We start from the raw sequence: 14100 nt of genomic DNA, 5'->3' as shown, positions 1-14100 counted from the left end.
CAGATTTTTATTTTTCCCCCCTGGTATTTTTCCTGGTGGCTTTGACACAAGGAACAATGCCCCCCACACACACACAAAAAAAAAAAACAAACTTGAAAGCAAACTAGAAACCAGCAGTGGATTTAAGGCGAGCAGATTTGATGTGAAAGGTGAACTAAAACACCTCCTTGGAGGAAAAAACCCACATGCAGCAAACAACTTGGGTGAGCAAACCACGACCCACGGCAGGGAAAAAACAAACCCCAAACGCTTCCAACTGAAGTTCAGCTTCCCCTGCACGTTCCCCACTCCGTGTTGTCCCTATTCCCTGGGGAATGCAGGGGCAGGGAGGCCCCTCTGGGTGTTTTTGGGGGTACAGAGTATAAATACAGGAGAGGTCATGCCACGGACGAGATGCAGAGATTGCACACGGTTATTGCATGCGCTGGGACCGGACGCGCCGAGGACGCGGCCCTCGCTCGGAACCCCGCGGGACGCCCCCAGCTCCTGGAGCACCGAGCCCACCCCGGCTCCCCCGAGCCCACCCCGGCCCCTGGGCGGCCCCGAGCCCCCGGCAGCCCCCGCTGCCCTCCTGGCAGTCCCAGCCGTGTTATGTGAAGCGGTCGGAATTCATTTTGCGCAGTTTGGGCGGGAGGTTCCCCTCCATCCTGCCGCCGCCCCCCGAGAGCTTCTGCAGCTTGGGGGGCAGCTCTGCCACCGACTGGCTCATGGGATCCGACATCATCTTCGTGGTCTTAGAGCCCAGTTTCTCCTCGGAGTTGCCGGGCACCGAGCTGATGCGCTGGAGTTTCATGGGCAGGTCGCCCATGCTGTAGGCCTTCTCCGAGGTGGTGGAGCTCATCCTGAGCAGTTTTTTTGGGAAGTCGTCCCTCCCGGTGATTTTCTGCAGTTTTGAGGGCAGCTTTGTGCCCACCTCGTCGAGCCCATCCAGGCACTCCACGGAGTTGTTCCTCTCCTTGCTGTTGCTGACGGCGGGCGGGATCAGGGGCGAGGACATGAGGAGCATCTCCTCCTGCTCCTTCACGCTGTAGGGCGGGGTGGGCACCTCGAAGGTGGCGTGGAACTGGGAATAATCCACCTTGAAGAACCCCTCCTCCAAGGAGATCACCGGGAAGAAGCGGTGGCCCCAGAGCACCTCGTCCTCTGTGTAGGATGTCCTGGCTTGGCACGTCATCCCTGCAAGGAGAAAGGAGGAAAAGCTTCCAGCAGTCCCAGAAAACTGGGGATGCACAGAAATCCTTCAGCAATTCCATTAAATGGATTTTGTGTGTTTAAATGTATTAAAAAAAAGGATTAGCCTGCCCTTGTTTGGAGGAAATGATGCACCAGGGGAGATTTAGTTGGATATTAGGGAAAATTCCTTCATGGAAAGGGTTGTCCAAGGCAATGGTGGAGTCCCTGTCCCTGGAGGGATTTCAAAGCCCTGTGGATGTGGCTCCTTGGGAGGTGGGTCAGTGGCCTGATGGTTGGACTTGATGGCCTTAAAGGTCTTTTCCAACCCTAAGGATTCCATGATTTTAGCATTCTACAGCTGTTAAATTGCCATTCCCAAGGGGGAAAGAGCCAACACCAGCGGAAGGGGCAGAACTGAAGAATTCCCACCTACGTTTACAGACCCTTTCCGAAGGTGCTGCTGCTAAAGGGACATCAGGGCTACCTGAGAACCCTGGGACTGAAGCATCAGGAGCTGTAAGGGCAAATGAGACTTGTCAGATTCTAAAGTATTCCTAAGTCATTCCACATTTTCCTCATACCCATGAATGCACACAAAACCAGCCCCTCATCAGCACACTCCAACACATCAGCAAGTCCTACAAAATACATTTATTCCTCCCCAAAGGCCTCACCAGCAATCTGCTCCCACACCCATCGCTGCCAGGCTGGGATCCAGCTCCAAAAGATTAACAGGGAATAAAATCCATGACTAAGAGGCACAAAACATACTGCCCTTCCTCTTCCTCCCACCACGGAGAAAAGTCCCCTCAAGCATCAGACCTGGCCACCCTGGTGACCCCAGGGAATCCGAGGGAGATGATGCTCATGGATTGCTGGAGGCTTCCAGAAGAAATCCAGCTTTTTTTCATCATCATCATCATCATTATTATTATTATTTTTAACCACTCTCCATAGAAATCTGCAAATAGATTTACGCTGCCATTTGCTCCTCACACAGCCAAGTGGAAATGTGACATTTGGATTTCAGGAAGCTCCATCCACCTCTGCAAACACATCCCCTGCCTGGCTCACCAGGAGCCAGGAGAAAAGGAAGGGAACTTGGGAAGGCACAGGAAAAACAACAGTGGGGCTGCAGCAGGGGGGAGTGGGATGGAATGTGACACACAGCCAGGAAAATTCCAGTTTATCCCACCTCATGCTGCTGCTGATGGAATCAGTGCTGGTCTTGCTGCTGATCACAAGACAAAACCGTTCCCCACTTTATCTCTTGGGAGGAAAATATGAATCCAGGGGTTTTAGCACTGGATGCTGCTCCCACTGCCATGGAGGCCTCACATCTGCAGGAGCACAGCCAGAGCCACCCCACAGCCTCACCCAGGACACATTTTGTACTTCCCAGTGAATTTTAACCCAGAGCCCAGGTGCTCCTGTCTATGAAGTGGAGTGGAAGCAATCCTGTTCCTAAAGGGCTTAGGAAAAACCTGCAATTCTGAGAGAAATGGCAATTTGAGTGAGTTCCTCTTCCAGCTGTGCCCCTCGCTCTGCAGCTGCTCAGCAGCAGCTTCATCAGCACATCCCAGAACTTCCCCTCCTGAGCCTCAGCCCTGACTGGGACCTCCTCAGGGATTGAATGTGGGATTCCACATCTGTATCACTATCCACACCTGTATCCAAATCCACATCTGTATCCCCATCCACATCTGCATCCAAATCCACATCTGAATCCACATCCCTTTCTGCATCTCCAGACCCATCTGCATTCCCATCCCCATCCCAGTTCCCATTCACACCTATTTCCATATCCACATCTACATTCCCATCCCTGCCAGCATTCCCATCCCATCCTCATCCCCTTCTGTATCCACATCTCCAGACACAGATCCATCCACACTCACATTTCCATCCAAATTCCCATTCAAATTCCCATCTCAATCTGCATCCACACCACTATCAACATCTGCATCCCCATCCCCTTCTGTGTCAGCATCAGCATCCACATCCACATTCCCACCCCTTCTGCACCCACATCTCCAGACCCAGATCCACCTGCATTCCCATTCCCATTCCCACCCAAATTCCAATCCAAATCCCCATCCTCATCTGCACCAGCATTCCCATGCCCTGTCCCATGTGCATCCCCATTCCCATCCCAGGCAATCCCATGGCAATGTCCCAGGGGCTATTTCCACCTCCTGCCCCATGGTCCTGCCTCTCCCAGCAGGCTTTCCAAGGAGGAATTCTGTACCCACTATTACCATGGAAAAATGATCAGCAGAATCTCAGGAAAATCAGCCACAGATTCTGTCTCATTCCCACATCAGCTCACTGGAGGGGAAAATATCTACAGGAATATAATTTATCTTTCAGATCCATTTATCTCCTTCCCAACAAACCCAAGGGCACAAATTATTTAAGAGCCTCTCAGGGTGAAGAGCAGCAGCCAATATTCCCAATGTCCTTGGGAATACGTGTCAGCCAGCAGACAGTGCTGAGAGGCACTACCATGGCCAGGACGAGAAATCAATTCCCAGCTTTTCTTCCAGCCCTGCTGCATTTTCCAGCTTTTCCTTTGTGTTCTGTTCTCTCAGCAACGCCTCAGCCCCAGCTCTGAGCTCTCACTGTTGTTCTGCTGTTTCACACTTGTATTCCAGCAACAACAGAACCCCACAATGGTTTGGGTGGGAAGGGATTTTAAAAACAAAACCATCCCATCCCTGCCATGGCAGAGACACCTCCACCGTCCCAGGCTGCTCCAAGCCCCATCCAGGCTGGCCTTGGGCACTGCCAGGGATCCAGGGGCAGCCACAGCTGCTCTGGCAATCCCAGCCCAGGCAGGAATTCCCAGTTCCCAGTGTCCCATCCATCCCTGCCCTCTGGCACTGGGAGCCATTCCCTGGCTCCTGTCCCTCCATCCCTTGTCCCCAGTCCCTCTCAGCTCTCCTGGAGCCCCTTCAGGCCCTGCCAGGGGCTCTGAGCTCTGCCTGGAGCCTTCCCTTCTCCAGGGGACATTCCCAGCTCTCCCAGAGCAGAGGGGCTCCATCCAACCCCAAATCCATGAACATTTCCACGTTTTCCTACAGACAGAGCAGGATCAGTTGTGCGCTCCCCACCTCTGCCAGCCCTTCTGATAACCACTCCAGGATTATTTTCCATGAATTTTCCTCATGGATGTCCCTCCCTCCTGGTTCCCAGTGTTCCATTCCTGCTGTTGGCATGGAAAGGTTTTCATTTTTTTAGCTTTTTCCCCTCAGGAGTTTCCCCTCAGAACTCATGGCCTGCACTGCTCTGAGGCCTGCTCCCATCTCCCCAAGTTCTCCCCAGGATTAATATCCATTTGCAGGATAAATTCCCAGCTCCAGCTTGGGAGTTGCCTGCAGTGGAATTATTTATTATGGAATTAAGCAGTGTTTGTCAAAGGAAAAGCCTTTGGAGCATTTTGTTCCCTGCTCCCAGCTCAGCCCCCCTCACTGAGGGCTCTGGGAACCAGCAAAGCTCTGCCTGCACACAAATCCCACCTGAGCAGGTACAACAGTTCCAGCAGAAATACCCCAAAATATCCAATAAATCCCTTCTCCATCTCTTCAAAACCAGGGAGTGCTTTTTGTGCATGTGGGGAACCCAGAGGAGCTGTGGCTGCCCCATCCCTAAAAGTTTCCAAGGCCACTTGGAGCAGCCTGGGATGGTGGAAGGTGTCCCAACCATCCAATTAAGGATCCTCCTTAATTTCCCTTCCAATCCAAGCCATTCCACGACTCTGTGACTCGCTGTCAGCCCAGCTCATTGCTGCTTTCCCAGATTAATGAGGGGGCAGATGGAGGCCAAAAAAAAAAAAAAAAAAAAGCCGTAAATAAATGCTTTGACTAATTCCACCCTCTAATAATCCTCCAATTACTTCCAAATTTCCAAAGGGCCCAGATGGAGCTGGCTGTTTTCTAGAGCTCATCATAAATTGCCTTGAAAAGAATCCCAGCCCTGTTATTTATCCCATTTGATCCCCGAGCTTGGCCGCTGCCTGGGAAATCACGGATCGTTAATCAGCTTTTAACAGCTTCCCCCTGGCCTGGGAGAGGCCTCAGAAGCAGTTCTGGCACCCAGAGGTTCCCTGGCTCTTTCTCTCTCCAAAGGAACGCCAGAAATGTCACCTTCAGCCATTGGAATGCAGTTAGCTGGACACAGGGACACACGGGTGTCCTTCCCAATGGGGAAAAGTTCATCCTTATCAGTGGAAAGAGGGAATTAAATTGGGAATTACAGCGACTCACAGCACGGGGTACCAACGGCCACAAAAAGGGCATCTCCATGTCCTAGCACTGGGAGGAAAAGGCACCACCAGCAGGAATTCCTGGCCAAAAGGCACAAATATTCTTCTTTTTGTCAGGTTTTTACCTTTTTCCTTAGGAAGAGCTGCTGCCCTGCAGGTTAAAACCCCCAGAGCTGAGCCAGGGGCTCCTCCATGTGCACTCTGGGGGGATGATCTGCCTTAAACCTGCAGCTCACCTGTAAAACCTCCAAAATACCAGTGAAAAATTATTCATGCAGCAAAGTCTGATTAATTTCTGATAACTGAGCCAATTCAGAACTGCAATTTAAGGCCCATGAAGGGAAGAGTAAAGCCTGATTGGGAGTTGGTATAGAGACATACAACACTTGCCCTTTGCTCTTGCAGGACTGAGGGAGGATTTGCTGCTGCAGGGAAAAGGATTCCCACAGCAACCTCTCCTCTTCCAGGAGGGCAGGGGAATGATGGAATCTTGGGATGGTCTGGGTCAGAGGGGAAATCAAGGATCAGAAATCAGGATTCATCCCACCCCTCCCATGGCAGGGACACCATCCCAGGCTGCTCCAAGCCTCATCCAGCCTGGCCTGGGATGATCCCAGGGATGCAGGGCCCCAAACACAGGGACAGCAGCTGGTTCATCCCATTTAGCTAAGGAAAACTGATAAATGGGATAACTGATAAACAGGATATCCTGATGTTCACATCTGCAACGGTGACAGATTGTTACCATGATATTTTCTGAAAAATCTTCCTTGCCCAGGATTTTTCTCCTGAGAAGCCTCAGAAAAGAAATGAAGAAACATAAACAAGAATTACCTGGTTGCTTTGGAACGTGGTCTGGAGGTTGCTTACCAACAGGTGGATCTTTGATTGGTTCCATGTGAATTGTTCTTAATTAATGACCAGTCCCAGTCCAGCTGTGTCAGGACCCTGGTTAGTCACGAGTTTTTATTTTTCATTCCTTTCTAGCTTTCTGATGTGACCTTTCTCTTTCTTTACTATAGTTTTAGTATAGCATTTCAATTAGAATAGAATAGAATAGAATAGAATAGAATAGAATAGAATAGAATAGAATAGAATAGAATAGAATAGAATAGAATAGAATAGAATAGAATAGAATAGAATAGAATAGAATAGAATAGAATGATGAATAAAAGGAAGACTAAGAACCAGAATTGAAAACAAAAATGAATAGAATAGAATAGAATAGAATAGAATAGAATAGAATAGAATAGAATAGAATAGAATAGAATAGAATAGAATAGAATAGAATAGAATAATAAATCAGCCTTCTGAGAACATGGAGTCAAATTCTCATCTCTCACCTCATCTTGGGGACCCTCTCACAACACAACAGATGGCTGAGATCTGCAATCAGCCAGAAAATGGGGACACCAACGGGGCTCAGCCCCCAAAACCAGGGGGGTTTCAGCTCCCAGGCTCTCCCTGTCCCCCTGTATTCTCCATGGCAGTTCAGCTGGCAGACTGGGAAGTGCACAGCCCGTTGGGAGGGCTCCTGAGCAGCACAGACAGCGTGGGGCTGCAGCCCCAGCACCTCCAGCTCCCTGGGAACAGCAGCAGCAGCTATTTCTGGCACTCACATTTCCCCAGCACCGGCACAAGGCTGGTCCCCGATTACAGTGATGATGGCTTGGAGTGCTCCAGAATGTTCTGGCAATCCTGGCCAGGGAGCTGGGAATGTTCCCTGGAGCAGGGAAGGCTCCAGGCAGAGCTCAGAGCCCCTGGCAGGGCCTAAAGGGGCTCCAGGAGAGCTGAGAGGGACTGGGGACAAGGGATGGAGGGACAGGAGCCAGGGAATGGCTCCCAGTGCCAGAGGGCAGGCATGGATGGGACACTGGGAATTGCTCAGCATCCTCCCTGAAAGGATGCTGAGCCAATCTTTTCATAAAAACCCACTTTGGTTAAAGAGAAAAAAATACAGCATTTCCTGAAATGGAAGGCACAAAATGTGTCCTAAAGGTACCAACCACAAAAATCCTTCATGAATCCATGAAAATACCACGGAATCCTAGGATTATCTGGGTGGGAAGATGATTAAAGACAATTAATTGCAACCCATGGGCAGGAACACCTTCCATTATCCCAAGCCCTGTCCAGCCTGGCCTTGGGCACTTCCAGGGATCCAGGGGCAGCCCTGGCTGCTCTGGGAATTCGAATCCCTGGGAATTCCAACACACACAGATTTAACACACAAAGTCTGTATGCAAAAGGGAGCCAAGATGATCCTGAACATCCCTTCCAACCCAAACCATTCCACCACGCCATGCTCCCGTGGCTCCAGACCACACTCCCGTCAGTCAGACGTGATTTATCCCAAACACTTTATTTCTCCTCACCCTGGGGAGCAATCCAGGCTCCTGCCCTGCTCCTGAGTTCAGCCACGCTGTTTATCTCCATTCCATAAATACCTCCTGCGTTATTCCCACTGTCCTCACGGAGCGTTCCTGACATTTAAACAGAGCCATGACGCCAAAGGTATGCTCCTTATCAGCCAGGCCTCTTCCAGGGGCACTTTTTAGTCCTCACACCCCCAGATTTCCCTGGCACCCTCAGCAGCTCATCCTGGTGTTTGCCAGCACCATCCTTAGCCCAAATCACAGCGGGTTTCCAAAATCCCATGGAAGCAAAGCACGTCCTGCTGCTGCTCCCACATCCAGGGATGCAACATGCTGCTGGCAGGTCGGGAACCTCCTTTTTTGGTACCAATAAAAGAGGGGAAAATGAAGATTTGGCAGCCTCCAGGGCTGCCCTTCTAGGCCTGGGACAGGGCTGTCCATGCCTTTGGAAAAGCAGAGGCAGGAGCAGTTATCTGGATCAGACATTCCCTGCAATAACACGCATTCCACGCAATAATTAATCCTGGCTGAGAAATCTGCCCTGCTATTTTTAGCCTCTCCTGATTATATTTTGTTTTTAATCCCAACCCCAGGCTGCGCTCCCGCTCCCCGCGGCCGGGATGCGTCAGGGCCCAGCCCAGCCCCTGCAGCTCCGTGCCCAGAGCCATCTGCCACCCTCCCAGGCCTGCATCGCTGCCTCCCACCCGCCTGGCATTGACTCAGCAGCGCCAGCAGGGCAGCACTTCCCTGCCTGCCCCACGCAGCTCCTGCTGGGAGCGAGGGATGGGAGAGGGATGGGAACGGATCCCCCGTTCTTGGGTGGGGATGGTCCCAGGCATGGGGAACATTCCCATGGATATTCCCAGCTGGGGACATGGATAAAAGCTGGAATTGCCCATCCGTGCCCTGGAAAAATGCAATGCGTGCTCTCCAGAGCTCTCGCCAGCACCGAGTATTCCCGGATTTTTCCTGACAGCATGGGAACATTCCTTATGCTGAACAGAGAATTCCAGACCGGTTTGGGTTGGAACAGAAATTAAGGATCATCCCATTCCACCCCTGCCATGGGCAAGGAACACCTTCCACTGTCCCAGGCAGCTCCAAGCCCCATCCAGCCTGGCCTGGGACAATTCCAGGGATCCAGGGACAGTCACAGCTGCCCTGGGAAGCTGGGCCAGGAAAAAACTCCTTCTTGGAAAGGGCTGTCCATCCCTGGAGGAATTCCAAAGCCTTGTGGATGTGGGGACATGGGGCAGTGGTGGCCTGGGCAGACTGGGAATGGTTGGACTCCATGGTCTCACAGGGATTTTCCTAAAAAAGCCAAAAAAACTGGTTCTGCTTTTCATGGAATTTGGGTGCAGCTGGAAATGAGGGGATTCATTTGTAGCTCCATGTTGGGAATGGTGAGGAAGAGCCACTGGGAGAAAGAAATGTTTTGTTAAATCCCAGGGACTGGGAGGTCAGAGCAACACCTGAGGCAAGTCTGGGGATCAGTGAGAAGAGGAGAAAAAAAAAAAAAAAAAGATATTTACAATAATTTCTGCTCTCCAGACGAGAACATTTGCATTGTGAGGCTGAGCCCAGCCCTCCCTCCCCTCTCACAGCCACTCCTCCAAACACCCACCCGGCCATATGGGCTCAGCACCAAAATAGAGCTTCCCTCTGCAGCCCCAAAAACACCCCGAGGGATCCAGAGACACCTTCCTGCATGGAAAATCCAGCTCTCCTCACGTGGAAAGGCACAATTTACTGGGGTGGACACGGGGCCACACAGGCAGAGCATTCCTGGGCTCCAGGATCTGGGGATGATCCCCAGAGGGAGACCTGCTCCATGCCAGCATCCCTGACTGCAGCCACCCCATGGAACAAGGAGACTGATTGAAATAGAACCCAAAGTCAGCAGCCACTTTCTGAGCTGAAAATAATCTGTATCCACGTCAGGGCTGCTACAGAGAGGGATCATGAACCTCTGATCGTCCAGAGAAGGTGTGGAATCCCCATCCCTGGAAGTGTCCAGGGTTGATGGGGCTTGGAGCACCCTGGAACAGGGGAAGGTGGCCCTGCAGGGTGAGTTTAGGGTCCCTTCCCACCCAAACCAGTCTGGGACTCCATGGTTTACAGGAGGCAGCATGGAGCTGTGTTTGGGAATAACCTCTTAGGATTTAGTGCTGCTGGTTTAACACAGGGATTGATTTGTTGAGTCTCTTAAAACACTGAGCATTTTGAGACCATCAATTCATGCCCAGAACTGCTTCCAACACAGCTGCTCCGTGATTCCTGCTCCTCTCCTGCTTGGCCAAGGAATGCAAGGGGAGACCCTCCCAAATCCATCATGGGAGAGGGAAAACAGCCAGAGCTGTGCCAGAGGGGCTGGGATGGAGACCGGGGCAAGGCTCTTCCCCCAGAGGGTGCTGGCACTGCCCAGGCTCCCCAGGGAATGGCACATTCCCAACAGCTCCAGGAGGGTTTGGAGAGCACTCCAGGGATGCCCAGGTGGGATTCTGGGGTGTCTGTGCTGGATCCATGATCCTGTGGGTCCCTCCAGCTCTGATACTCCTCAATTCCATGCAAACATCGCTCAGCATCCCCTCATATTTAAACCAAATATTTATAAATCAATATCCCCCGATATTTAAAACTCCTGGAGAACACAGGCTGCACTCCCATGCTCCCAGGGCTGGATGCAGGGGATGATCCCCAAAGGGGAGCAGCAGCCCTGCCAACCCCAAACTCCTGTTCTGAGGATCCTTCTGTGCCCAGACAGCTGCTGGGGCTGTGTCTGAGCAGCTCTCCCAGTTCCTCACCTGCATCCATCTGTCTGGCACTGGGAACATCCCAGTTACCATCCCCAGCACCTCCCAGGCTGGAACAGCTCCTGTCCTGCACCTCAGAGCCATGCACAGCTGGAACAGCTCCTGTCCTGCACCTCAGAGTGTGCACAGCTGGAACAGCTCCTGTCCTGCACCTCTGCACAGCTGGAACAGCTCCTGCCCTGCACCTCAGAGCCGTGCACAGCTGGAACAGCTCCTGTCCTGCACCTCTGCACAGCTGGAACAGCTCCTGCCCTGCACCTCAGAGCCGTGCACAGCTGGAACAGCTCCTGTCCTGCACCTCTGCACAGCTGGAACAGCTCCTGTCCTGCACCTCTGCACAGCTGGAACAGCTCCTGTCCTGCACCTCTGCACAGCTGGAACAGCTCCTGTCCTGCACCTCAGCCCCGTGCACAGCTGGAACAGCTCCTGTCCTGCACCTCTGCACAGCTGGAACAGCTCCTGCCCTGCACCTCTGCACAGCTGGAACAGCTCCTGTCCTGCACCTCAGCACCATGCACAGCTGGAACAGCCCCTGTCCTGCACCTCAGCACCATGCACAGCTGGAACAGCCCCTGTCCTGCACCTCAGCCCCGTGCACAGCTGGAACACCACTGCTCACATCTGTGAGCTAAACACGGATTGTGGCACACAGCTGGCACGAGGGGCTGGCAAACACTCCCTGCCTGGCAGCAGGAGCACACAGACTCCCTGGAAAGGGAGGATCAGCGCTGTCAGCCCTGCCAGCTGGGATTTGGGGCTGCAAGAGGCTCTTCAGGAATCCACACGCTCCTTGCTGGGCCATAGATATACAAATATATGCAAATACCACGGGATGACAGACTCCCAGGGTGGGGGGACAGTAAATCCCATCCCATCCCTCCCTCTATCCCAGGTTGCTCCAGCCTGGCCTGGGGATGGGGCAGTTCCCCCTTCCCTTGCAGTGAGCAGAGATCTCACTGGGGCCTATCCAAATTCCAGGAACACCTGGAAATCCTTTTCCCCGAGGAAAGAATTCCCCAACAGCACCTCCACACCCTCAGCAATTCCATGCTGGATTCTCCCCCTTGGTGACTCATTCTCCTGCCCCTCCAGGTGACCCAGGTGCTCAGCATCTCCCAGCTGCTCCTCCATCCTCAGCACCCTCACACCTCTCCCGAGGAGAGCCCACATCCCAGAGCACCTGGGACAAGGATCCCCACAACCCCAAATCCCACAGGCCCCACACCTGCTGCAGCAGAGGCGGAGGAGGCTCAGAGGGGGTGGATGCTGCTTCTTCCTTGTGGTTCAGATCCGAGGGTGGCACAGGGAGATCATTTCCTGCAGGAGGGAGGGAGACAATCCCGACCCCACCCTGCAATCAGGGGGTAATTAGGGCCCCCATCCCGGAGATGTGATGCCATCCAGCAGGCTCATTATTCCCAGGAGGATCAATCTGATCCCCAGTCAGGGGGGGTAATTAGGGCCCCCATCCCTGGGGATGTGATGTCATGCAGCAGGCTCATTTTTCCCCAGGAGGATCAATCTGATCCCAAACCCATCCTGCATTAATTAGGGCCCCATCCCAGGGATGTGATGCCATCCAGCAGGCTCGTTATTCCCAGGAGGATCAATCTCGTTATTCCCAGGAGGATCAATGCGATCCCGACCCCAGCCCACAATCAGGGGGGTTAATTAGGGATGTGATGCCATGCAGCAGGCTCGTTATTCCCAGGAGGATCAATCTGCCACATCCCAGCCCGAGCTGCACAAATACCCACATGCCTGCCGGGGGTTTCTAATTTTACATGCCAGCCTTGCCTGCCATGCCCATCGTGCTGATTTAGCTCTCCCCAGGCTGGCTTTAAGGCCTCCAAGTCTGGATCGTTTTTGCCATTTTAGGGAAAACGATGCCTTTTATTTCCTGCAGGTTTCAGAAGCGTTTGGTGTTTATGACACTGGCAGTTCTGCCTTGGGCTCTTTCCCTTTCCCCATCCCAGATCTCAGGGCACTGCTTTGCTTCCAGGAAAAATCCTGGTGGGCTGCAGAGGTGGGAAGACTGCAGGGTCCCAGCCTGGTTTGGGTGGGAAGGGACCTTAAATCCCATCCCATTGCAGCCCTGCCGTGGCAGGGACACCTCCCACTGTCCCAGGCTGCTCCAGCTGGCACTGGGCACTGCCAGGGATCCAGGGGCGTCCATGGAATCACCTGTGCCAGGGCATCCCCACCTCCCAGCCAGGAATTCCCAGTTCACAGTGTCCCATCCATCCCTGCCCTCTGGCAGTGGGAGCCATTCCCCGTGTCCCGTCATTTCCAGCTCTCCCGGAGCCCCTTTTCCTCTCTGGCAGTGTCCAAGGCCAGGCTGGACAGCACTTGGAGCGCCCTGGGATAGCGGGAAGGGTCAGGGATGCGCTGGGATGGGCTCTAAGGTCCCTTCCCACCCAGCCCAGCCTGAAATTCTGTGATTTACATTCTTAAAGCTCTCTGGGTAGCAGCCCCTGCTGCTCATTTCCCCATCATTTTCCAACCCCATCCTTCCCAGGTGCCCAGCTTGGGATGAACAAGCCCCAAAGCCCTAAAGCAGGAAGCCACAGCCACCGCACCGCACCATCCCAGCCCTCCCGCACCCCAAAGGGCATTCCAGAGGGAATTCCCTCGGCAGCAGCACCCCCCGAGCCCCAGCACACCCGGCCCGGCCGCACCTCTCTGCTCGCAGGGCAGCAGCAGCAGCGCTGGAAAGGTGGAGCCGCTCCCTGAACATCAGTAATTGCTTTGTTTGTGTTGTCGGGGTGCTCAGGCTGATCTGCTCAGCTCTAATGAGCCATTAACTCCCAATTAGGAGCCTCTCTCGGAGCACGGCTCTAATTCCAGGAGGTTCTGCTGATGCATTAATTACCAGGTGAGCTCGGCTGCTGCCTCCGAGCAGCAGGGGATGGCATTCCCCAAACGCTGCCCCTGCAGACACCTTCCTGAGGGGGGACAGACACACGGACATCGACCCCAGCGCGGGCTGGGTGGGAAGGGATCCCAAATCACATCCCCTGCCACGGATCCCGAATCCCATCCCACTGCACCCCGGCCACGGCAGGGACACCTCCCACCATCCCAGGCTGCTCCAGCCCGGCCCTGGGCACTTCCAGAGGATCCAGGGGCAGCCACAGCTTCCCTGGGAATTCTCTGCCAGGGCTTCAGCATCCTCAGAGCCAGGAACCCCTTCCCAATGTCCCACCTACAGTGCAAACCTGGGATGCTTCCAAAGGCATCATGGACCAGGCCACAACTCCAGGCATGCAGCTTTTAAACTCATAACCTCTTCCAGCTAAAAAAAAAAAAAGGGGGGAAATCTCCTTTTTTTTTCCTGGAAGAGGTCCTTGGCACAAAGCACTCCATGAATTTTTCCAAGTTTTCCATGAATTTTTTCCTATTTTCCCAGCCCCGCCTGGGTCTGGCTGCTGAGCAGCAGCCAGGGGCAGGGAAATCATGGGCAATATTAAATCTA

The 14100-nt window shown here is 53.3% G+C and overlaps 1 protein-coding gene across 1 annotated transcript in view; it reads right to left on the bottom strand.

Moving 5' to 3' along the window:
- Positions 1 to 521: 521 nt before the first annotated feature.
- The window catches only part of KCNJ3 (potassium inwardly rectifying channel subfamily J member 3), a 28698-nt gene continuing 15119 nt past the window's right edge, over positions 522 to 14100 (bottom strand). The window contains exon 3 of the mRNA XM_058027606.1: positions 522 to 1176. Within this exon, the coding sequence (XP_057883589.1) occupies positions 590 to 1176 (587 nt within the window). The 3' untranslated portion in view covers positions 522 to 589. The remainder of the gene's footprint in view (positions 1177 to 14100) is intronic.

Source organism: Melospiza georgiana, chromosome 7 (genome assembly GCF_028018845.1).
Source record: "Melospiza georgiana isolate bMelGeo1 chromosome 7, bMelGeo1.pri, whole genome shotgun sequence".
Lineage (NCBI taxonomy): Eukaryota > Metazoa > Chordata > Aves > Passeriformes > Passerellidae > Melospiza > Melospiza georgiana.
Note: the sequence above shows the minus strand (reverse complement) of the source record. Positions and strands in the feature narration are given on the sequence as shown.